Source organism: Somniosus microcephalus, chromosome 10 (genome assembly GCF_052327205.1).
Source record: "Somniosus microcephalus isolate GS21.2 chromosome 10, FLI_Smic_1.0, whole genome shotgun sequence".
Lineage (NCBI taxonomy): Eukaryota > Metazoa > Chordata > Chondrichthyes > Squaliformes > Somniosidae > Somniosus > Somniosus microcephalus.
Window position 1 is genome coordinate 209,086,148 of NC_140996.1, and position 24,808 is coordinate 209,110,955.

General features: G+C 46.0%; 2 protein-coding genes across 7 annotated transcripts in view; one reads left to right on the top strand and one right to left on the bottom strand.

The window, feature by feature from the left end:
- Positions 1–24,808, bottom strand: part of gabrb3 (gamma-aminobutyric acid type A receptor subunit beta3) — a 589,510-nt gene that overhangs the window by 39,748 nt on the left and 524,954 nt on the right. For both annotated transcript variants that reach the window (XM_085999547.1, XM_085999546.1), the window contains 2 exons: positions 21,011–21,163; positions 2,175–2,419 (listed from right to left, as the gene is read on the bottom strand). In XM_085999547.1, coding sequence (XP_085855673.1) covers positions 2,175–2,419; positions 21,011–21,163 — 398 coding nt within the window. The remainder of the gene's footprint in view (positions 1–2,174; positions 2,420–21,010; positions 21,164–24,808) is intronic.
- LOC147112048 (uncharacterized) overlaps positions 1–24,808 on the top strand; it is a 37,547-nt gene that overhangs the window by 2,873 nt on the left and 9,866 nt on the right. For 2 of the 5 annotated variants that reach the window (XR_015079802.1, XR_015079804.1), the window contains exon 2: positions 21,000–21,338. The exons of 1 other annotated variant lie outside the window; for it this stretch is intronic. The gene's annotated coding sequence lies outside the window, so the exon portion shown is untranslated. Of the gene's footprint in view, positions 1–4,165; positions 4,758–20,999; positions 21,339–24,808 lie in introns of those variants that run through there. 2 more of the 5 variants (XR_015079803.1, XR_015079805.1) reach the window with 2 other exon arrangements.

Below are 24,808 nucleotides of genomic sequence, written 5' to 3' on the forward strand. Positions count from 1 at the left end.
TGCCCATCAGGTGAGCCTCAATTTAGACGGCCTGCTCTCCCACCCGAAACCAGTGGGGGGTCAAATTAATATATTAAAATGAGAGCTTTAGGGCACTGTTAGGACCCAAACACCTGGGATGAAAGGGTTGTCCTTTGAGGAGGGATTGAGTAGATTGGGCTTATACTCTCTGGAGTTTAGAAGAATGAGAGGTGATCTCACTGAAACATTCTGAGGGGGATTGGCAGGGTAGATGCTGAGAGGTTGTTTTCCCTGGCTGGAGTGTCGAGAACTAGGAGGCATAGTCTCACGATAAGGGGTAGGCCATTTAAGATTGAGATGAATTAAGAGGAGGAATTTCTCATTCAGAGGGTTGTGAGTCTTTGGAATTCTCTACCACAAAGGGCTGTGGATGAAGAGCTGTTGAGTATATTCAAGACTGAGATAGTTAGATTTTTGGACTCTAGGGGAATCGGGGGATATGGGGATCGGGCGGGAAAGTGGAGTTGAGGTTGAAGATCAGCCATGATCTTATTGAATGGCGGAGCAGGCTCGAGGGCCATATGGACTACTCCTGCTCCTAGTTCTTAACACCATTTTTGTCCATCGGCACCGCCTTTACTGCTTCCTCAGCCCGCCCACAAACCATGGGTGGTACAGGTCGGGATCAAAGACTGCAGTCGGGTAAAACTGGAAGAAGGCCCAGCAAGTTCAACTCATTGTTGCTTGGTGCGCTCATTTTCATTACCCTGCCATTTCAATCTGCTGTTCTATTGACCAATTCCCTCCGGCTTGATGAATGACAGAAATGATAATCAACCCTCCATACTTTTTGATATCACTGAAACCGTCTGATCCAGCCTGAGCCAGCATGGTGATTGGGACTTGGCGCCTACAATTGCTGGGTCAGTTAAATGCCACAACCCATCCTCTGTATTTGTACTTATTTTACATCTGGGTACCTTGCCAAACAAACTGACCTTTGGCACAGAGCACAGTTTTTAATAAGAACATAAAAAACACGGCATGGGAAATGGTTATTTGGCCCAGTAAACATTGCTTCTTCCACAGACCATGTGCAACCTACCCGATGATGGACTCTAGCCTGTACATTTAATCTCCTGGGGCATGTTCCTGTCTGAAGCGTGTCAGGCAACATTACATAAATTGAACAGGTCGATGGGCTACATCGCCAAATCGGCGGAGTTCAAATCTGCCGAGGTCACGCCGAGGTCACGCTGCAAGGCTCACAGTTCCCTGTAGTGCCGTGCACAGTTCCGCTCACTTTGACATAAAGGGGCATCAAGGACCTTGAGGCTGTGCAAGTAGAGCAACTAGGCTGATCCCCAGTGTCAGATGGAGGAGTTTAAGGAATGCCTTGATGAGCTCGGGCTCTTCAGCCTTGAAGAGGCACTCAGGAGGGCTATAGTGGCATATCTGGTATCTAATAGGATAGAAGGAGCAAACCTGAAACAATACTTTCAGACAACAGGAAACGGGGGCATGGGCAGAGTGAAGGGTAAATTTAGACCAGGCGTCAGGAAGTATTTCTTTACATAGAGCAACAGCTGGCAGGCGGCACAAGCCAGGACACTGGACTCATTTAAGAAACAGATAGATCCTGTAATGGGAAGGCTGTAAGGTTGGTATTCTGGAAGGTGAGATCAAATGGGCTAAAGTGCCTTCATCACCTGAATTTGTTTTGTGAATTATCTGTGTATACCTTATCCATAGAGCCAACAATCCCATTCTGAACCAGATATCTCGACAGCTCCTTTCCAAAGGTATTGAGTATCTCAGCAACAACTTCTATTTCTGGGAGTCTGGTACATTTATCTGTTACTTTGCATTAGTTAAGTGATCTTTTCTCTTAGATGACCCCCTGCCCCCAGCATACACAGGCACATAAAACTTTAGAGGGTTGATTTTAACTTTCGGTTGTGACGTAAAACGAGTGGTAGCAGATCGGCCGCCCGTTACACAACTTGCCCAACTTCCCTTTCCATTGAAGTCAAAAATCTTGTGGAGTGTGCAATGGGCGTGCGATCCACTACTGCCTGTCTTCCACCACCAACCAATGTTAAGATTGGCCCTTAGGCTTCAGATGTACAATGGTAACACTCAATGACAAAGTAAAAAAATATATATAACTGCAACACATCCCACAGTGACAGAAAGAAATTGTATTCTCTTACCCTATTGCCCTCATACTTATGTCGGCCATTGTTGCCTTTAGTTGTTTTTTCTGCCAGTTTCTTTTGCATCTGCGGACCTCTCCCAAAGAAGATATAGTTGACAAAAGCGTACTCGAGTAAGGCCAAGAAAACAAACACAAAGCAACCCATCAGGTACAAGTCGATGGCTTTGACATAGGGAATCTTTGGAAGGGTCTCTCTCAGATGGGTGTTGATGGTTGTCATAGTCAGCACAGTGGTGATTCCTAGAAAGAATTACAAACAGGATTTAATAACCTATGCATTGAAGTGGTGTGCTGAGAACTGCTGAAAAATTAAGCCCCTTTGGGACAGGTGTAACAAAATTAGGAAAAGGAAGTATTGGATAAAAGGTGTAATACAATTGCCGTACCAAAAAAAACAGTCCCCCTCATTTTCTCCCCTCCCACCCTGAAGGCTTTGACTTAGGCTGGGATACGGTTCCTTGGTTATTGGTCGCCCTGGCATCTCACCCATTGTTCTAGCTGGAATATAACCAGTGAGTGGCAACAGACTTTGAAGAGGGCATCACAGACGAGCTTGATTCTGTCCACACATGCACTATCTTAGCAGCGATTACCAGAAAGCAATCAGGGGGCAGAAACATGACCCTCCCGTTCTCGGAGACCAATGGTAATGCCTCTGCCTGAGGTCAGCAAAACACATCACTGACTGGGGATCAAATCTAGGATTTTTCTGCTCTCTTCAGCTCACTTGCACACAAGGTGCTGCAGTTACCCACTGAGCTATCGTGGTTGCCAATTGCACTTTTTCGCAAGACATTTGCCCTTGGGCTTCCACTAGTGGGATTGGACTATCCAGTTTTAGAGGTGTTACCTGGAGAGAGAGAAACAATCTGATCAGTGAAACCGTTACTTCCAAAGTCTGTTTCTTGAATATTGACCAACCCTGATGGCATATGAGGAGATTTCTGTGATTTGGACTGTAATGTCCTGGCTAGAGTATAGCACGGCAGCAAGTGATAATTTTGGTGAAGCAGAGAGGGAAAACATTGCAAACATTCAGCAGACATTTACGCAATTCATCTTTACATTGTTCAATGCTGGAAAATTATTTATGTAGACGTTACAGGATATAAATAAATGCCGGCGATATATTACCATATGAACATTTAGGCCTAGAAATTTAAACGAGTGGGTATGCAAAGGGCTTAACGCTTGTTTCGGGCGTGCCAATGTTTTGACCTTTGCCAGAGACTTGAGCACAAAAGTCTTGGCTGACACTCCAATGAGGGAGTGTCGGAGATGCCACCTTTCAGATGAGACATTAAACCAAGGCCCCATCTGCTCTCTCAGGTCGACGTAAACGATCTCATGGCACTATTTCGGAGAACAGCGATGGAGTTATCCCCGGTGTCCTGGCCAATACTTATCCCTCAACCAACATCACTAAAACAGATTATCTGGTCATTGTCACCTTGCTGTTTGTGGGAGCTTGCTGTGCACAAATTGGCTGCCGCGTTTCCTACATTACAACAGTGACTACACTTCAAAAAGTACTTCATTGGCTGTAAAGCGCTTTGGGATGTCCAGTGGTCATGAAAGGCGCTATATTTCTTTCTTTCTATGGCTAGGGAAGGGGGGGGGCGGGGGGGCACGCTCTACTGGCTCCTAATGAGCATGCGCTTCCTGTCTGCCATATTCGAGACCTAGAGGGCTATTAATGCTGAAATTTCCAGGGCAGTATGGTCTCGTACCAACTTCCTCTATGTGCTATTTAAATGGTGGCGTGATCAATCCATTGGCCTAGAAATCTGTCTCGGGCAGAGGCGCAAAACAGGTAATATTGGATTGGCCGCCCGTTATACGCAAGTGCCTGATATTCAGTTTCACTGACTGCAATGGAACTCTGTATCAGGCACTGTGCATAACGTGTTAAAGTCGGATAGCCGGGTGGTGAAGGATAGAACACTAAAGCCTAGTCTTTAGTTACAAACAAGCCTTTATTTACAGAGACAAGATTTACAGAGACCATCTACAAGATGCCCTGCAGCAACTCGCCAAGGCTTCTTTGGCAGCACCTCCCAAACCCGTGTCCTCTACCACCTAGAAGGACAAGGGCAGCAGGCATATGGGAACACCACCACCTCCAAGCTCCCCTCTAAGTCACTCTTGGAATCCTGACTTGGAAGTAGATTGCCAATCCTTCATTGTCGCTGGTCAAAATCCTGGCCTTCCCTCCCTAACAGCACTGCAGGAGTACCTTCACCACACGGACTGCAGCGGTTCAAGAAGGCAGCTCACCACCACCTTCTCAAGGGTAATTAAGGATGGGCAATAAATGCTGGCCTTGCCAGCGATGCCCACATCCAATGATACTGTGAATCCCAAAGATCAGCTTGCAACCCGTCCGCAGCCTAAAAAAGAAAGACTTGCATTTATATAGCGCCTTTCACGACCACCAGATGTCTCAAAGCGCTTTACAAGCAATAAAGTACTTTTGAAGTGGAATCACTGTTGTAATGTGGGAAATGCGGCAGCCAATTTGCGCACAACGGCAATGTGAAAATGCCAAAATAATTTGTTTTTGTTATAGAAACATAGAAGATAGGAGCAGGAGTAGGCCATTCGGCCCCTCGAGCCTGTTCCGCCATTTAATAAGATCATGGCTGATCATCCAAATTCAGTACCCTGTCCCTGCTTTTTCCACATATCCCTTGATCCCTTTAGTTTTAAGAAATATGTCTAACTTCTTCTTGAATATATTTAATGAATTGGCCTCAACTGCCTTCTGTGGTAGAGAATTCCACAGGTTCACCACTCTCTGGGTGAAGAAATTCCTCCTCATCTCAGTCCTAAATGGCTTACCCCTTATCCTTAGAATGTGACCACTGGTTCTGGACTCCCCGGCCATCGGGAACATCCTTCTTACATCTAGTCTGTCTAGTACTGTTAGAATTTTATAAGTTTCAATGAGATCCCCTCTCGTTCTTCTAAACTCTAGCAAATATAAGCCTAATCGACCCAACTTCTGCTCATATGTCATTCCTGCCATCCCAGGTATCAGTCTGGTGAATCTTCGCTGCACTATCTCCATGGCAAGAACATCCTTCCTCAGATAAGGTGACCAAAACTGCACACAATACTCAAGGTGTGGTCTCACCAAGGCCCTGTACAACTGCAGCAAGACATCCTTGCTCCTGTATTCGAATCCTCTCGCTATGAAGGCCAACATACCATTTGCCTTCTTACCCGCCTGCTGCACCTGCATGCTTACCTTCAGCAACTGGTGCACAAGGATACCCAGGTCTCGTTGCACTTCCCCTTTTCCCAATCTATTGCCATTCAGATAATAATCTGTCTTCGTGTTTTTGCCACCGAAGTGGATAACCTCGCATTTATCCACATTATACTGCATTTGCCATGCATCTGCTCAATCACCCAACCTGTCCAAATCATACTGGAGTTTTCTGCATCCTACTCACAGCACACACGCCCACCCAGCTTTGTGTCATCTGCAAACTTGGAGATATTACATCTAGTTCCCTCGTCTAGATCATTTATATATATTGTGAATAGCTGGAGTCCTAGCACCGATCCCTGCGGTACCCCACTAGTCACTGCCTGCCACTCGGAAAAAGACCCATTTATTCCAACTCCTTGTTCCTGTAAGCCAACCAGTTCTCTATCCAAGACAGTACCTTACCCCCAATCCTGTGTACTTTAGCTTTGCATGCTAATCTCTTATGCGGGACCTTATCGAAAGCCTTCTGAAAGCCCAAATACACCACATCCACTGGTTCTCCCTTATCTATTCTACCAGTTACATCCTCAAAAAATTCCAGTAGATTAGTCAAGCATGATTTACCTTTTGTAAATCCATGTTGACTTTGTCCGATCCTGTCACTGTTTTCCAAGTGCTCTGCTATTACATCTTTTATAATGGATTCTAGCATTTTCCCCACTACCGATGTCAGAGTTACCGGTCTATAATTCCCCGTTTTCTCTCTACCACATTTTTAAATAGTGGGGTTACATTAGCTATCCTCCAATCCATGGGAACTGTTCCAGAGTCTATAGAATTTTGGAAGATGACCAGCAATGCATCTACTATTTCTAGGGCCACTTCCTTAAGTACCCTAGGATGTAGATTATCAGGCCCTGGGGATTTATCAACCTTCAATCCCGTCAATTTCCCTAACACCATTTCCCTACAAATACTGATTTCATTCAATTCCTCCCTCTCATTAGACCCTATGTTCCCTGACATCTTTGGGAGGTTATTTGTGGCCTCCTTTGTGAAGACAGAACCAAAGTATGTATTTAATTGTTCTGTCATTTCTTTGTTCCCCATTATAAATTCCCCTGATTCTGACTGCAAGGGACCTACGCTTGACTTCACCAATCTTTTTCTCTTTACATATCTATAGAAGCTTTTACAGTCAGTTTTATGTTCCCTGCAAGCTTACTCTCAATCTATTTCCCCCCTCTTAATTAATCCCTTTGTCCTCCTTTGCTGAATCCTAAACTGCTCCCAATCCTCAAGTTTGCTGCTTTTTCTGGCCAAATTATATGTCCTCTCCTTGGATCTTATGCTATCCCTAATTTCCCTTGTTAGCCACAGTTGAGTCACCTTTTTTGTTTTATTTTTATGCCACACAGGGATGAACAAATTCTGTAGTTCATCCATGCGATCTTTAAATGTTTGCCATTGCCTATCCACCATCAACCCTTTAAGTAATGTTCCCCAATCCATCCTAGCCAACTCATGCCTCATACCATCATAGTTTCCTTTATTTAAATTCAGGACCCTAGTCTCTGAGTCAACTACTTCACTCTCCATTTTAATAAGAATTCCATCATATTATGATCGCTCCTCCCCAAGGGGCCTCACACAACAACATTGCTAATTAATCCTTTCTCATTACATAATACCCAGTCTAAGATGGCCTGATATCTAGTTGGTTCCTTGACATATTGGTCCAGGAAACCATCCCGTATACACTCTAGGAATTCCTCCTCCACAGTATTGTTACTAATTTGGTTGGCCCAATCTATATGTAGATTAATGTCACCCATGATAACTGCTGTGCCCTTATTGCACGTGTCTCTAATTTCCCGTTTAATGCCATCCCCAACTTCAGCATTACTGTTTGGCAGTCTGTATACAACTCCCACTAACATTTTCTACCCCTTGGTATTTCTCAGCTCTGCCTATACAGATTCCACATCATCAGAGCTAATATCCTTCCTTACTATTGTGTTAATCTCCTCTTTAACCAGCAATGCCACTCCACCTCGTTTTCCTTTTTTCCTGTCCTTCCTGAATATTGAATACCCCTGGATGTTGAATTATGTTGGTTGAGGAAAGAAATATTGGCCAGGACACCAGGGATAACTCCCCTTTCTTCTTCAAAATAGTGCCATGAGATCTTTTACGTCCACCTGAGAGAGCAGACGGGGCCTCGGTTTAACGTCTCATCCGAAAGACGGCACCTCCGATAGTGCAGCACTCCCTCAGCACTGCACTGGAGTGTCAGCCTAGCTTTATGTGGTCAAGTCCCTAGAGTGGGACTATGAACCCACAACCTTCTGACTCAGAGGCGAATGTGCTACCCACTGAGCCACAGCTGACACTACAGTCTACGCCCATATGCGCACAAGAGAGTCCCATCACCTGAATACAATTAACACCCAATTGTTATACACCGCTTAAATACAATTAACATAACGGCGGCCAATCCGATACCACCCATTTTGTGCCATTGCCTGAGATGAATTTAAAACAGCAGAGAGAGTTTAATACGGGAACCTTCGTACGATAACAAAGCCCGTCGTAATTTTTACCCAATTTTAAACAATGGCGTATTCTGCCAGATGTAATGGACTGCAGCAGTGAGAGGCTAAGAGGGAGAAAGCCCATATACCTCTGCAATATTGCAAGCTATCAATTTAATTTTACACTCAAAATTATCAAGCTGACAGAGTTGCCGGTGGCTTTTCATCAGCAGATATCTGAAGGATCTATGAATAATAAATAATGGGATTAATGTTTATTTCCTAATAATATTCTCATTATGTTTGTAATAAATTTCACTGCACTTCAAAAACTCAAGCAGTTAGGCTCCAGAGAAATCACACGGCCTGCCAGCTTTACCAACCAGACACAGGGATCTATTTCAAACCGTTCCCTTGTGTCATTGATTTGATGTACGACAGAATCTTGCCTGTATCAAGGGTGATTTCAAAAAGTTTTCATGCAACTTCTCCAAATTTATTGCTTAAAGGCAAACTCAGTCTCAAGTGATGAAGTGGGCCCTTTGCACCACGTTGCCCATTTTTTAAGCTGTTCCTTTATTAAGTCCGATGGTTGCAGCTTTCAACTCTTTCACAGTTAGCTCCGCCCTCTCTCGCCAAGTTCTCGGGTTACGGCGATATCCCTTCAGGGTTCTACATGTCACTAAGCACTGGATATTTCTACATAAACAATGCATTTCATAACACCCTCAAGGCTATTAAAGTAAGGTTGAGGTGCCTGAGTGAAAATCGGCCCCAATGAAAGAATAACAGTGTTACAAATTTAGAAATAACAACAGAAAATGCTGGAAAAACTCAGCAGGTCAGGCAACATCCATGGAGAGAAATTTGAGTTGACGTTTCGGGTAGAACCCTTCTTCAAAACTGGAAAGAAAAGAAAATAGATCGAAGGCAGGGCTGCGATCGGACAAAAGAGGTGAAAGAAACAAAAGAAGTAAAAGACAATAAAAGGTATTCGAAGCTAGACGAAATGGTAATAGGCTGAGATTAGGTGTGAAGTGTACTGGCAGGGCAAGAGATAGCTGCCAGGTGTGAGAGAGAAACAAAAGGAAAGGGGGGGGAAAAGGAGTGGAAAAATTACAAGAAAAAATGTAATAGGGGCCGAGGTTATGATCTGAAATTGTTGAACTCGATATTGAGTCCGGAAGGCTGCAGAGTGCCTAATCGGAAGATGAGGTGCTGTTCCTTGAGTTCGATCTATTTTCTTTTCTTTCCAGTTTTGAAGAAGGGTTCGACCCGAAACGTCAACTCAAATTTCTCTCCACGGATGTTGCCTGACCTGCTGAGTTTTTCCAGCATTTTCTGTTGTTATTTCGGATTTCCAACATCTGCAGTATTTTGCTATCGTACAAATTTAGAAATTCTCTCGGGTATTAGCGGTGCTGGTCACTCCCTTAAGTGGCAGAAATTCAGGGCCTAGGTCTAATTCACTTGTGACATAAATGTTGCACTGGAACATGGTGTGTACAATGTTCCCTCTCATTTTTTTTGGCCCTTATAGGGGCTGTGCAGGCCATTCAAACTACCACGCATGCGGGGTTTTTGTATTGAAAAGCCAGCTGCGTGGGATCACTGGAGCATCTCATGGCCGTGCATCTTACAGGAGACATTGGCTGTGGACCCTATTTTTAAAATTTAAACCTGCTCTGTGCACTACACTTCCATTCCCCAGAACACAGAGGCCACACTTTAGGTGATCTCAGCAGATCATTAAAGCTTTTTCGACACTGAACCCATGTGCGTCTGCACACAGACCTCGAACTCACCTCCTCAGCAATTTGCAGCCAAGCTGCCTTGGTTTGCTGAGGAGGCCTCCTCCTTCCGTTTCCAGGGAAGAGGACCTCCTGACGTCCTCTAACTCCCTCAACAAGAGCATGGAGGGAGCCCTCATTGAACCTGGCTGCAGCCTTAGTTATTGGGGCTGCCATTCCTGCAACAGCCAGCACCTTTAAGAGAAAAAAGCATTAATTTTACTAAGCCAATGGATTGGAACACATCTGGCAAATTTTTGATAGACATTGATAGATAAAAAAATCATAAATGTCTTTCTGGAATTATATGACCAACATTTTCATTCAATTATTTGTGTTCACACCAGCCGCTGTCAAAATTGGCAGATGACACTAAACTTGGAAGTGTATAAAACAGTGAGGAAGCTAGTAATAGGGCTCAATTTTTATAGAGGAGGCGGGTTGAAGGCGGGCCCGCTGCTCGGCAGCTTTCTCGCATCTGATGACGCGTTTTTGGAGTAAAAATTTAAAGGGGCCATGTCCCCTTCGCAAAAAATGTAACTGGAATGGCTTGGTGCTGTATTATCTAGAAAGGGGAGTTGACAGCGGCTTGTGTGAAATACAAAACAAATAATTGAATAAAATTGCTGGTTATATTATTCCAGAAAGACATTTAGGATTTTTTTTATCTATCAATGTCAGATGTATTCCAGTCATTCGTTTAGTAAAATTAATGCTTTTTTCTCTTAAAGGTGCTGGTTGCTGCAGGAATGGCAGCCCCAAAAACTAAGGCTGCAGCCAGGTTCAATGAGGGCTCCCTCCATGCTCTTGTGGAGGGAGTTAGAGAACGTCAGGAGCTCCTCTTCCCATGGAAACGGAAGGAGGAGGCCTCCTCAGCAAACCAAGGCAGCTTGGCTACAAATTGCTGAGGAGGTGAGTTCGAGGTCTGTGTGCAGATGCACATGGGTTCAGTGTCGAAAAAGGTTTAATGATCAGCTGAGATCACCTAAAGTGTGGCCTCTGTGTTCTGGGGAATGGAAGTTCAAGAGTAAGGGCTCAGGGTGAATGCCATGTAGAATGTTGGTGGGGACACTGAGCACTTTAGTAGGCAGATGATGCCTTATAGTCATCTCCATGTGCCAGCCACCTGTGGTTGAAGCGTAAGCTTACGTAAATCTGGCATGGACGAGTGCATCCCTTGCCTGGCGGCCAGCAATGTGTTCGCCTGCTGCTGGATTGGCCACATCCGGCCCCGCAAAGCGTCGCTCTCCGTCCTCCTCCTCCTCCTCCGAGGCTGTGTACTGAGCCACTTGTTCATGCAGCAGCACTAAGCCGCGCTGCTGTGCGATGTTGTGCAGGGCACAGCAGGCCACGCTGATTCTGGACACCCTGGCTGGTGCATATTGCAAGGCTCCTCCAGATCTGTCCAGGCATCGGAAGCGCATTTTGAGCAAGCCGATGGTTTGCTCGATGATGCTTCTGGTGGATATGTGGCTCAAATTGTATCGCTCCTCAGCATCGTTTGATGGCCTCCTCATCGGTGTCATAAGAAACCTTTTCAGGTTTGGTGGTTGGAAGAGCTGAGGCACAGTAGACTGGCGCAGGATGAAGTAGTCATGACAACTGCCAGGGTACTTTGCGCAAACATGCATGATGATCTTCCTGTGGTTACACACCAGCTGGACATTCAGGGAGTGGAATCCCTTGCGGTTGACAAATACAGCTGGGTTGTGATAGGGAGCCCTAATGGCTACATGTGTGCAGTCAATGACGCCCTGCTCCATTGGCAAGCCTGCCACATTGGCAAAGCCAACCGCGCATGCCGTCACACATGGGCCATCTGTGCAGAAGTGGAAATAATTGTGGGCCTTTGCAAAGAGGGCATCAGTGACCTGCATGATGCAGGTGTGCGGCTGACTGGGAGATGCTGCTGATGTCTGCAGCTGATCCCTGGAAGGAGCCCGAAGCAAAGAAGTTGAGTGCGGTGGTGACTTTGACAGCAACTGGTAAGGAGTGTCCACACGGTCCTCGGGGCTCCAGGTGTTGGTGCAGCATTGCGCAGATGTCAGCGACTACGTCTCTTGAAATCCTCAGCCTCCTTTGGCACTGCTGCTCAGTCATGCTGAGGAAGCTGATCCTCTGCCTGTAAACCCTGTGTTGGGGGTATCTCCTGCGGCGAGGTGCAGCCCTGCGCTGAGGCCCTCCGCCCTGTGCATCATCAGGTGGGTGAGGAGGAGGTTGGCGCTCCTGGTGCTGGTGCTGCTGTTGTGGCTGATTGTGGAGCTGCCGCGGCTGCTCTTCCTCCGAATCTGACGACCAGGATGAGAGGATATAAATGGTTCCCATCCCATAGCTATAGATTTCACTTGGGGCAAGAAGCTTGCAAGTGCACACTAGAGGTGGCCTGAAATTATTCCAATCAGGTCACACCGCAGATGGTTGTCAACTTGAACAGTCGAGGTCAGTAGATTCGCAAAATCTTATCCCAAACCTCCAACAACAAGGTTGTCGCACTTGAATTTCAGCCATGTTACAGGAGCGCTTTTAAAGTGCTGCACCAATTACTGCAAATCATGTCCTCGAGAAACTCGTCTCCTTGCAGCTGGCCTGTTTCTGACAAGACGGGAAACAGGAGCCAGAGGCACGAAAATGGGAAACCATGATCAAAATAGGATTAGCAAGGCAGTTAACAGGCTCTTAACTGCCTTAACTACCTGTCCCACTGGTTCCAGTCGGGCCAGTTTGGGAGCGGCTGAACAGACACTCACGAAAATCGGGTGAGGGCGGGATGGAGGCGGGTTGGGTGTCTGAAGCCATTTTTTCCAATTTTCGCTGCCGACCCGTCTCCAAACCCGTCTCCTCAGGGCTATTAAAATCGAGCCCATAGACTTCAAGAGGACATAGCCAGGCTGGTGGAATGGATGGACACAAGGCAGATGAAATTCAACGCAGAAAAGTGTGAGGTGATACATTTCGGTAGGACGAATGAGGAGAGACAATACATACGAAATAATACCATTTTAAAGTGGGTGCAAGAACAGAGAGACATGGGGGTGTTTGTGCACAAATCTTGGAAGGTGGCAGGACAGGTTAACAAAGCAGTTAATAAAGCACATGGGATCCTGGGCTTTATAAATAGAGGCATAGGCCAGGATTTTCACTGGGCCGTGGAGGCGGGATTGGAGGCGTGTGGGGGGTTAAAATCCCGAAATCGGGGGGGCACAAACCCATCCCGCCCCCAACCCGCCTCCATGCCAGTTTCAAAGGAGGCGGGTACCCGACCCGTGCTGGGACCCGCCTCCCCGAGGCGGGAAGGGGATTAGTGCCAATTAACTGCCTGTTAACAGGTAGTTAACAGGCAGTTTTTAGCCTAATCCCTATTTTCATTCTTGAAGTGTGGGATTCCCGACAGCTCCAAACCACGTCAAGTTAGTGAGGCGGGCCGTCGGGCTTGGAGGGGTCGAGATGTCCGGTGTTCAGGTGTGTGATGGGTGCATGAGTTCAGAGGTAAGTGTGTTTGTTGTGTTTAAAGTGTTTAAAGAAGTTTTACTTACCTGTACAGCCTTCCTTCCTTCAGGTCTCGGGAGTCCCTCATCTCACCGGCACAGAAAGCAGAATGGCCGCGAGCTGTCAAAAATTGCAGCATTCAGCTTTCTGTTCCGGAGAGATCTCTAAATCATCCTGAGAGGAAAGAATTAACTTGGAGTACAGATTGTCAGTGTTTGACAGCTTCAAACAGCTGTCAAACGCTGATATTTCATCTGTCAAAAGGTCTTGACAGATGAAATATCAATCTGTGACATCACCTGTTGCTGGGTGGCCCTTAATTGGCCTGCTGGGCGGGCTCAACAAGGTCAATCAAGTCAAAATCGCGTGGGTTGGCTACAACTCGATGGAGGTGGGACTGCAACCCCGAAAGTTGTAGTCCCGCCTCCTTAATGAAAATCCAGCCCATAGAGTACGAAAGCGAGGAGGTTATGCTAAACCTACATTAAACTCTTAGTTGGGCCTCAGCTGGAGTATTGTGTCCAATTCTGGGCACCACCCTTTAGGAAGGACGTGTAGGCTTTAGAGAGGGTGCAGAAGAGATTTACTAGAATGGTTCCAGGGACGAGGGATTATATGGATAGACTGGAGAAGCTGGTGTTGTTCTCCTCAGAGCAGAGAAGGCCAAGAGGAGATTTGATAGAGGTGCTTAAAATCATGAAGGGTTTAGATGGAGAAAATAAAGAGAAACTGTTTCCAGTGGCGGAAGGGTCGGCAACCAGAGGGCACAGATTTACGGGGATTGGCAAAAGAACCAGAGGCGACATGAGGAAAAAACTTTTTTACTCAACGAGTGGTTAGGATTTGGAATGCACTGCCTGATAGGATGGTGGATACAGATTCAATAGTAGCTTTCAAAAGGGAATTGGTAAATACCTGAAGGAGAAAAAATTGCAGGGATATGGGGAAGAGCGGTGGAGTGGGACTCACTGGATTACACTTCGAAAGAGCCGGCACAGACTCAATAGGCTGAATGGCCTCCTTCTGTGCTGTACTAGTCTATGGTTCAATGATTAGGTCAACAGAGTGCTGTATAACCTCGTGAAGTACCAGCACCTGAGTGGGAGAATGTGGGCTTGTGCCCGTGATTCCTCACCTGTTATTGTAGCTGGGCTGATCTTCAGAGGAGCAGCGTGGAGTACTACAGGGTGTGATGGAAAATGGAATGGAGTGTCACCCCGGGCAGCTGCTGACAGCCTCTTTAATGCCAGCTATCAAGTGATATTGGCAGATGCCTGGGGGGTAGAAATGATTCACAACTCAAGGAGATCGTCAAAGCTGTGAGTGCAAGCTTTGGCCTGGCTCAGTAGTTTAGCATGCAGGAGGATAGTTAATTTGCTTAAGAAAGAAACAAAGATGAAAATACTTGCCCCTGTCACAACCTCAGGATGTTGGTTGAGGGATAAATGTTTCTCTGCTCTTCTTCGAAATAGTGCCACCTTTTATGCCCACCTGAGGGGGCAGACCGGGCCTCGGTTTAACGCCTTATCCGAAAGATGGCACCTCCGACAGTGCAGCACTCCTTTAGCATTGCACTGGAGTGTCAGCCTAGATTATGTGCTCAAGGCCTAGAAATTTGTTGATGCTGCATCCATTTTACCTGGTGTACAAAGCGGGGGAGGGGGGTTAAAGCCTCCAATATGGCGGGCAGCTTTCGCATGCCGTGCACATTCTGAGCCGAAAGTGCGTCCAGGGCCCACACCTGAAACAGGCTTTAGGCCCTGTGCATATGGAAATAGGAGGCATAACACCTGTTCGATAAATTGGGCTGCCCGGAGACGGCCCGGCTGCGATCAGGAAAATCAAGTTTACATGTGACCTAACCAGTGGTCTTTAAAGGGGCCGCTGCGGGCCGCCACCAACAAGGTAAGGTTTAAAAAATATACTTCCCTGAATGTGGAGCTGGGAGGTGCAGCAGTGCTCCTCCTGGCTCCACATTGGGGGGTGGTGGGGAAGCTGGGTTTCAGTACATTCACAACACAGCACAACACATTCAGTCCACTATAATACAAATGTAGAGGAAGGGAAAAGAGCATCATGAGCCAATTAGCTCGTCCCAAATTTCAAAAAAACACGCCAATGCTTTCATTTGACCAAACAAAACTATGCAGTTCCCTCTTCTGCCATCTCCCCTTGCTGCTTGTTCCACATATCATCACCCTCTGTGTGAAATAATACATGTAAATTGTCCATTCACCTTCCTCAAACCATTGCTCCGCACAGCTTCAGAAATTTAGTTCTGATGTCTATTGTTATGTATGTACCTTTAAGAGAATAACTGGTCTCAGACTGCAGTACCGGCAGTGACCACCCCTGTATAAAAGGCGCTAGTAAGCCTCTGTAGTTTCAGTTTCCCGATTGACTTCATTCAGTAAAGACTTGTTTTGTTCAACTCCTGCTGTCCGTGTCTCAATCATACATGGACATAATACTGGCGACGAGCAGATACGAACTTACCTACAGTCTGCACCACCTCCTGGGATCCATTCTTGAAGCGAAGTGAGCAGAGGTCGAGGCCAGAAGAAGAAGCAGTAGAAATGGGCGTCGACCGTGGGCATCCGCCCCTGAATCAGCGGAGTTGAAGATTGCTGGAGAAGCTGTCGAAAGCGGGGCCTGGTTCCTGTCGACAGTGCTTCAGCTAATCGGGCTGGTGGCAGGTAGTACACTGATCCTTCCTGGGCTGCGGCGGTCGTGAACTCAAGCGGGTGGCTTGCAACGGGGCCGAGCAGCGTTGTCGGGAAGAGGAGAGAGAGAGGGTGGAGCACACAGGGCGCGGCCGGTGCTACGAAGCCGGGCTGCGTACAGACCCGAGAAGAGGGAGGCAAGAGTCCCACAGGGTTGTTCCACGACGGGAAAATAATAAAAAAAAGAAATATTAAACGCGCAGGAAACCACGAGGAGCTGCAGGTTGCAACGGGAACCGCGGAAAGCAGCGCTAGCAACAGCGGGGAAGAAGGCAAAGCGCGGGAGGCACCATCTTAATCAGCGGGGAAGAAGGCAAAGCGCGGGAGGCGCCATTTTGTTAAATCGGGGAAGAAGGCAAAGCGCGGGAGGCGCCATTTTAGATTTTCAAGATGCCGAAGACTGGCTGTATCACTGCCTTTGATAATACAATAGAGGACTGGACCACGTATGTGGAAAGAGTCGAGTTATATTGCGAGGCAAACGAAATAGCCGATGAGAAAAAGGCATCGGTATTGCTAAACTTAATGGGCGCAAGAACGTACGGCCTATTGCGGGACCTGATTACTCCAGCCAAACCGAAGGCGAAGAGTTTTAACGAAATTGTTGCTGTCCTACAGGAACACCTAAACCCTGCACCGCTGCTGATAGCAGAAAGATTTAAATTCCACAGGAGAACTCAGCATAAAGATGAGAGCAATGCTGAGTACCTTACGGAACTACGCAAGCTATCAAAGCACTGCCAGTTCGGAGCAGGACTGGCAGATACCTTACGGGACAAATTTGTCTGTGGACTCCTGAGTGAAGGAACACAGAAGAAGTTACTCTCAGAGAAAGAGCTGACGCTAGATAAGGCTTTCAGCATGGCAGTAGCGTACGAAGCAGCAGCCAGGGGAGCTGCGGAAATACAACAAAAACCACAGGAATACAGCACCCACACAATGACACGGGGATTTGCAAAATGTTATTGCTGCGGCAGAACTAACCATGACCAGAAGGACTGCTGGTCCAAGGACAAAATATGCAGGCAATGCGGAAAGATGGGACACATTGCACGAGTTTGCAGGTCTGGGAAGAAGACCAGCGACAACAAAAAGGCTACTAAGGAACCGTACAAGAAAGTACAAAAGATGACAGACAGTAGTTCCGAAGACCAGATGAGCGATAGTGAATCCGGGAACAAGAGACTAAGCTGTCTCAAACTTTATAATGTAATCGCAAAAGAGGATCACCGAACCATTTGGGTCACCCTCACGATAGCAGGGTCCCAAGTTAAAATGGAATTGGATACAGGATCAGCGCTAACCGCCATGAATCGACGAGACTACGAGCGGCTATTCTCACACATACCCTTGAGACATCCATCGTCTTCACGACGTATACGGGGCAAAAAGTATACCCCACAGGAAAAATAAGGGTGCCTGTCGAATACAACGGCAAGAAAATACGGAAATTGTATCTCTACATACTGCCAAATGGTGGACCACCGTTATTGGGATGTGAATGGATCAGGAAGATAAGCTTAGATTGGCACTCCATTCATGCAATGACGGTGGATGGTAAAAAAGATGAAGACGTCACTCCGGGACGATTGTCAACAATCTTAGTTAACACCCAAGAGGTATTTCAACAAGAACTGGGCACTCTTAAAGGCATAACCGCCTCGATAAAAATAGAAGAGAATGCAATTCCCAAGTTTTTCAAAGCAAGACCGGTACCGTATGCAATTCGCCCAGCCGTCGAGGCAGAGCTGGAGAATCTGGAGAAGGCAGGCGTGTTGTCTAAGGTCGACTGGAGCAAATGGGCGACCCCCATCGTTCCTGTCATGAAGAAAATGTTAAGCAATAAGTCTGAGGAGCCAAGGAAGGTTCGCATCTGTGGGGACTTCAAGGTGACGGTGAACCCAGTCCTTCACACAGTACAATATCCTCTTCCAAGGATAGAAGACATCTTCGCCTCACAATCTGGAGGGAAGCATTTTACGAAAATTGACCTAGCACAAGCATATTTGCAGATGGAGGTTGAAGAATCCTCTAGGAAGTATCTCACGATAAACACTCACAAAGGTCTTTACCAGTATCATCGATTGGTATTCGGAGTAGCATCGGCTCCGGCGATATGTCAAAGAGCGATGGAACAAGTCCTGCAAGGGATTCCGGGGACTCAGTGTTACTTGGACAACATCCTTGTGACAGATGAAGATGACAGTGAACACCGTAACAACCTAGAACAGGTGATCACTAGACTATGGGAACATGGGCTACAAGCCAACCGCCCCAAGTGCGAGTTTTTTAAGAAACAGATATCGTATTGTGGCCACGTGATTGATGAAGAGGGGTTACATAAGTCCCCTGACAAAATTGAAGCGGTTGTTAAGGCCCCAGCGCCTGAAAATGTGTCGCAACTGAGGTAATTCCTCGGATTGGTGAATTACTACCATAAGTTTTTACCGAATTTGTCCACAATTCTGCACCCACTGAATGCCCGACTACGAACGGGAGTAGCATGGAAATGGAGCAATGACTGTAAGCGGGCCTTTCAGAAGAGTAAGGACTTAATCACTTCAAGAGAAGTATTGGCTCACTACAACCCAGCACTGCCGATGAGACTGGCGTGTGATGCGTCTCCCTACGGCATTGGGGCGGTACTGTCACATAAATTCCTTGATGGTTTAGAGAGGCCGATAGCTTTTGCGTCACGCTTGTTAACTTCTGCCGAGCGTAACTACGCCCAGATTGACAGAGAGGCCCTCAGCCTAGTGTGGGGGGTGAAGAAGTTCAATCACTACCTGCACGGTCAAAAATTTACTCTATTAACTGATCATCAACCTCTTGTCTCCATTTTCAACCCTCAGAAGGGCGTACCGATAATGACAGCGCAACGGCTGCAGAGGTGGTCCCTTTTCCTAGGGGCGCACCAATATGACATCGAGTACAAAGGAACTAAACAGCATGGGAATGCTGATGGATTGTCGCGCCTACCATTGCCGATGGTGGAAGAAGACCTTGCAGTGGATCCAATGGAGATATTCCACTCGACCATAGTCGAATGTCTCCCGGTGACGAATGCAAACATAGAAAAGGAAACACGAAATGACCCGACACTATCCCGGGTCTATGATTTAACGGTGAAGGGATGGCCAGCACATGGTGAACCACTGCTGCCAGCATTCTTGCCGAGAAGAGAACAGCTGTCAGTGTGCAGAGGAACCTTGATGTGTGGATCCAGAGTAGTAATTCCACCTAAGTTGACGGATAGAGTGCTCAATGAGCTTCATGAGGGTCATCTGGGTGGGGTAAAAATGAAGAACTTAGCCAGAGCGTTTGTGTGGTGGCCGGGAATCGATAGAGAAATCGAAGAGATGACCAAGAGCTGTGCAGGATGCCAGAAGGTCCAAAACGCCCCACCACAAGCTCCTCTGCATCCACGGGAGTGGCCCTCATCTCCATGGCAAAGGGTGCACATTGATTTTGCTGGTCCCTTCATGGACTCGATGTTTTTAATTGCGGTGGATGCACATTCAAAGTGGCCAGAGGTAATAAAAATGTCCTCAACCACCACAGAAAAAACTATCACAGTTTTACGAACCATATTCGCCAGGAATGGGCTGCCTGAACAGATTTGCTCTGACAATGGACCACAGTTTGTGTCTGAAGAGTTCCGGAGGTTCTTAAAGAACAATGGTGTTAAGCATTACACATCTGCCCCATATCATCCAGCCACTAATGGATTGGCCGAGAGGTTTGTCCAAACATTTAAGAAGGCTATCAAGGCAATGTGTAATGAAGATATACCCCTCCAACACAAGGTGGACAACTTCTTGTTTGCCTACCGGAATGCGACACATGCGGTTACCAACCAAACTCCAGCCATGATGTTCTTCAATCGAAGACTACGATGCCGCTTGGATTTGGTTAAGCCAAACGTCCGAAGAGATGTGGAGAACAGGCAGTTTCAGAATATGAATGAAAGGCCGACCAGGAGTTTTAAGATAGGTCAACCAGTTTTGGCCCAGGACTACCGCACTGAGAAATGGCAGCCAGGAACGATTTGTACACGGCAAGGACCTCTCATGTATACCGTGGACGTTGGAGAGAGCATTGTAAGATGCCATGCTGACCAGATTCTAGAGTCACTGGAAAACGTCAACTCCACACCATGATCTGATACACCTGGCAATGAAATCGACGTACCAATTGCAGCTACCGCAGAATCGGTGATATTGGAAGCAGATGAACCAAACAACGACATTGATCCCGACTCAACCTTGCCAGAAGAACCTGATACCCCAAAGAGGCGTTATCCAGACAGAATCAGGAAGCCTCCTCAAAGACTGAACTTATAATTGCTTAAACTCAACCAATGTATCTAGCAACCGTAATTGTGATTGTAATTAGTTATCATTTAGTTGTTAAATGAATGTTATGTACTGTTTATCTGAAAGGGGAGGAATTGTTGTGTATGTACCTTTAAGAGAATAACTGGTCTCAGACTGCAGTACCGGCAGTGACCACCCCTGTATAAAAGGCGCTAGTAAGCCTCTGTAGTTTCAGTTTCACTATTGACTTCATTCAGTGAAGACTTGTTTTGTTCAACTCCTGCTGTCCGTGTCTCAATCATACACGGACATAATATCTATCTAATCTGGTTTTCTGAGTTCGAGACCGTGCCCCCTGGTTACAGAGTTTGTGGTTTTTGATTCGGATTCAGATTATCTATATTCTTCAGAGCCGCCCTCAAGACTCCTCCTGCCCAGTGTCAACATTCTGAGCTTTTTCTTCTTTGAAAACCTCCGTAACAAGTGAAATTTGACAGAACTACCCCTTAATAATAATTACAAGACAAATATACAGCAATTTATCAATATAAGGAGAAGGATGGTGCAGCTTTAAATAGTCTGCACAGCGATCATTCCACATTTAAATGTTATCAGCTTAACAGTAATGTGATAGGCCCATTCACAGCCTCCTATTATTTATTATGTTGCAAATCACGTGCTAAAGTGTCATCAAATATATTTCATTGTACCTGCCTGCGGTATTTATTAAAAATATAATATTTTTTTTCTCTAGATAGCCCTTACCCAGCGCAACTCTTGCAGCCGAAGCATCATAATTGATCCAAAATGACACCCAGGAAAGAATTGTAATCAGTATGGACGGCATGTACGTTTGAAGAATGAAGTAGCCGATATTTCTCTTTAACTTGAAGCTCAGTGACAGCCTTGGGTACGCACCTGGGAAAACAAATGAGGAAAGTGCCATTTAATATAAGAAATATGCCCACAGACAGCCTGCACTTGCCGAGGTAGTTTCAAGAGGCACAGTTCCAGCGAAAGTATATGAGGCTGTCCTATGTTATATAAACAATATTCTGATTATTTTTTAAATAAAGTGCCTTTGATTTCTCAATATAGCTGTAATTCCTTATTAGAAATTTGCCAGAATGGATGAACCTTCATGATTTTGTTAAGGGGAGGTTGTGTCTGACTAACCTGATTGAATTTTTTGATGAGGGAACAAGGAGGGTTGATGAGCGTAATTCGTTTGATGTAGTCTACATGGATTTCAGCAAGGCTTCTGACAAGGTCTCACATGGCAGATTGGTCAGAAAAGTAAAAGCCCATGGGATCCAAGGGAAAGTGGCAAGTTGGATCCAAAATTGACTCAGTGGCAGGAAGCAAAGGTTAATGGCCGACGGGTGCTTTTGTGACTGGAAGGCTGTTTCCAGTGGGGTTCTGCAGGGCTCAGTACTAGGTCCCTTGCTTTTTGTGGTATATATCATTGATTTAGACTTCAACGTAGGGGGCACGATTAAGAAGTTTGCAGATGATACAAAAATTGGCCATGTTGTTGATAGTAAGGAAGAAAGCTGTAGACTGCAGGAAGATATCAATGGACTGGTCAGGTGGGCAGAAGAGTGGCAAATGGAATTCAATCCGGAGAAGTGTGAGGTAATGCATTTGGGGAGGGCTAACAAGGCGAGGGAATACGCAATAAATGGTAGGACACTGAGAAGTGTAGAGGATCAGAGGGACCTTGGAGTGCATGTCCACAGATCCCCAAAGGTAGCAGGACAGGTAGATAAGGTGGTTAAGAAGGCATACGGGATACTTGCCTTTATTAGCCGAGGCATAGAATATAAGAGCAGGGAGTTAATGTTAGAACTGTATAAAACACTAGTTCGGCCACAGCTAGAGCACTACATATAGTTCTGATCACCACATTACAGTAAAGATGTGATTGCACTAGAGAGAGTACAGAGGAGATTTACAAGGATGTTGCCAGGACTAGAGAATTTTAGCTATGAGGAAAGATTGAATAGGCTGGGGCTGTTTTCTTTGGAACAGAAGAGGCTGAGGGGAGATTTAATTGAGGTATATAAAATTATGAGGGGCCTAGATTGCGTGGATAGGAATGATCTATTCCCCTAGCAGAGGGCATAGATTTAAAGTGATTGGTAGAAGGATTAGAGGGGAGTTGAGGAGAACTGTTTTTACCCAGAGGGTGGTGGGGGTCTGGAACTCGCTGCCTGAAAGGGTGGTAGAGGCAGAAACGCTCATCACATTTAAAAAGTACTTGGATATGCACCTGAAGTGTCGTAACCTACAAGGCTACGGACCAAGAGCTGGAAAGTGGGATTAGGCTGGATAGCTCTCTTTTCGACTAGCACAGACACGATGTGCCGAATGGCCTCCTTCTGTGCCGTAAACTTCTATGATTCTATGATGAAAAATAATACACTTTTTTGGGGGCTCTTCTCCCTGTTCAAATTTGTACAACATTTACCTCTTTTATTCCATTCTTAACAATATCCCTTTAACATTACCAGTCAGTGGGAAAGTCCAAGTCCATATACCTGTCCACAAGTTTTTGATTTATCGCTGACTTTGCCTACATGCAATGCTGAGCAATTCTACAACGTGGTGGGAGCTGGGAAAAGACAGATGAACCCATCAAACTGAAGAAAACATTTTCTAACATCATGTACAAATTTATCATTAATAATTAAGGAACTAACAACCACCTTGCACTTACGAAGTGCTTTTAATGGCACAAAGCATTACAATTTGGTGGGTTGGGGTGGGGTGGGGGGGTGATATAAATCTCATCATTTATCAAGAAACTACTCATGAAATAACGCTGGACGGCCAGCTGGGCGCCATCCAAGGAGTATAAATACTCGGGCGTGGGCCCAGCTTACCAGGGACATTTTGTAAGACAAGGAACTAGTGAAGTACAACTAGACCTCCATGTTCTGAAACAAGTTGATTAAAGCCTTGCTTTATACTCAAACCAAGTGTGTAGTGAGTTTTATTACGTCAGGGGGCAGAGGAACAGATACATGGGTTAAAAGTGTTCAATTATGAGGGCAGGTTGCATAGACTAGGCTTGTATTCGCTTGAGTATAGGAGATTAAGGGGTGATCTACGTGAGGTGTTTAAGATGATTAATGGATTCGATAGGGTAGAGAGAGAGAAACTATTTCCTCTGGTGGGGGAGTAGAGAACAAGAGGGCATAATCTTCAAATTAGAGCCAGGCTGTTCAGGGGTAATGTCAGGATGCACTTCTTCACAGAAAGGGTAGTGGAAATCTGGAACTCTCCCCAAACAGCTGTTGAGACTAAGTCAATTTAAAATATGAAAACTGAGATTGATAATTATGCAAGGGTATTAAGGGTTAAGGAACTTAGGCGGGTGGATGGAGTTAAGATACAGATCAGCCACGACCTAATTGAATGGTGGAACAGGCTCGAGGTGCTGAATGGCCTACTCCTGTTCCTATCCTAGATAACAGCCAGGAGAGCTAGGAGCAGAACTTGGGAAGTGACCAAAAGTCCAATTAGATTGAGGAGTCATTTGAAGTTGGGAAGAGACATAGGTAGGCTGAGAGGTTTGGGAAGAGAATTCCCAACTGCAGGGCCACAATGGCGAAAGACTGATGGTGGAGCTGAGAGAGGTGGATCGGGCAATAGGTCAGAGACAGAAGTGCAGAGGGTGAAAACCTGGGTAGAGGGCTAGACGAGGTTGCAGAGGTAGGACCATGGAGGCTTTGCAACTGTGGAAGAGGTTTTTGCAATGCATTAGGGGACATAGATGGGTGAGCAGTACTTAGCGTGGGATAGGTGAATGCTAACCCACTGCGCCTTGTTACTGTAAATTTATAATAAAAATATTAGAAGTTAATAAAGATTTAAATGCTTTGGCTGAGAAAAGATACAACAAAGAAAAAGACTTACATTTCTACAGCACCTTTCACGACCACCAGACATCTTAAAACGCTTTACAGCCAATGAAATACTTGTTTTTTGAAGTGTACTCACTGTTGTAATGTAGGAAATGCAGCAGCCAATTTGCACACTGCAAGCTTCCATGCGATAATGACCACATAATTTTTTTTTTGTTATGTTGATTGAGGGATAAATATTGGCCAGCGACACCTGGGAGAACACCCCCTGCTCTTCTTTGGAATAGTGCCATTTCATGGGATTTTTTACACCCACTTGAGAGAGCAGACAGGGCCTCGGTTTAACGTCGCATCTGAAAGACGGCACCTCCGACAGTGCCGCACTCCCTCAGCACTGCACTGGAGCGTCAGCCTAGATTTTTGTGCTCAAGTCCCTGAAGTGGGACTTGAACCCACAACCGTCTGACTCAGAGGCGAGAGTGCTGCCCACTGAGCCACAGCTGACACTAAAGGTACGCTATAGTTAATGACTTGTGGGAAAATATGTTGTTTTCCAGTTCGGTGCTTGCCAGCTTGTGATTGCTACACCCGTCGGTCGTAGTCTATTGGTGTAAAACCGGTGCGTCGGCAAGCACCGAAAAGGAAAACCATGGCCATTAAGTATCTGATAAAAAGCTTTACAATCAAGTTGCCC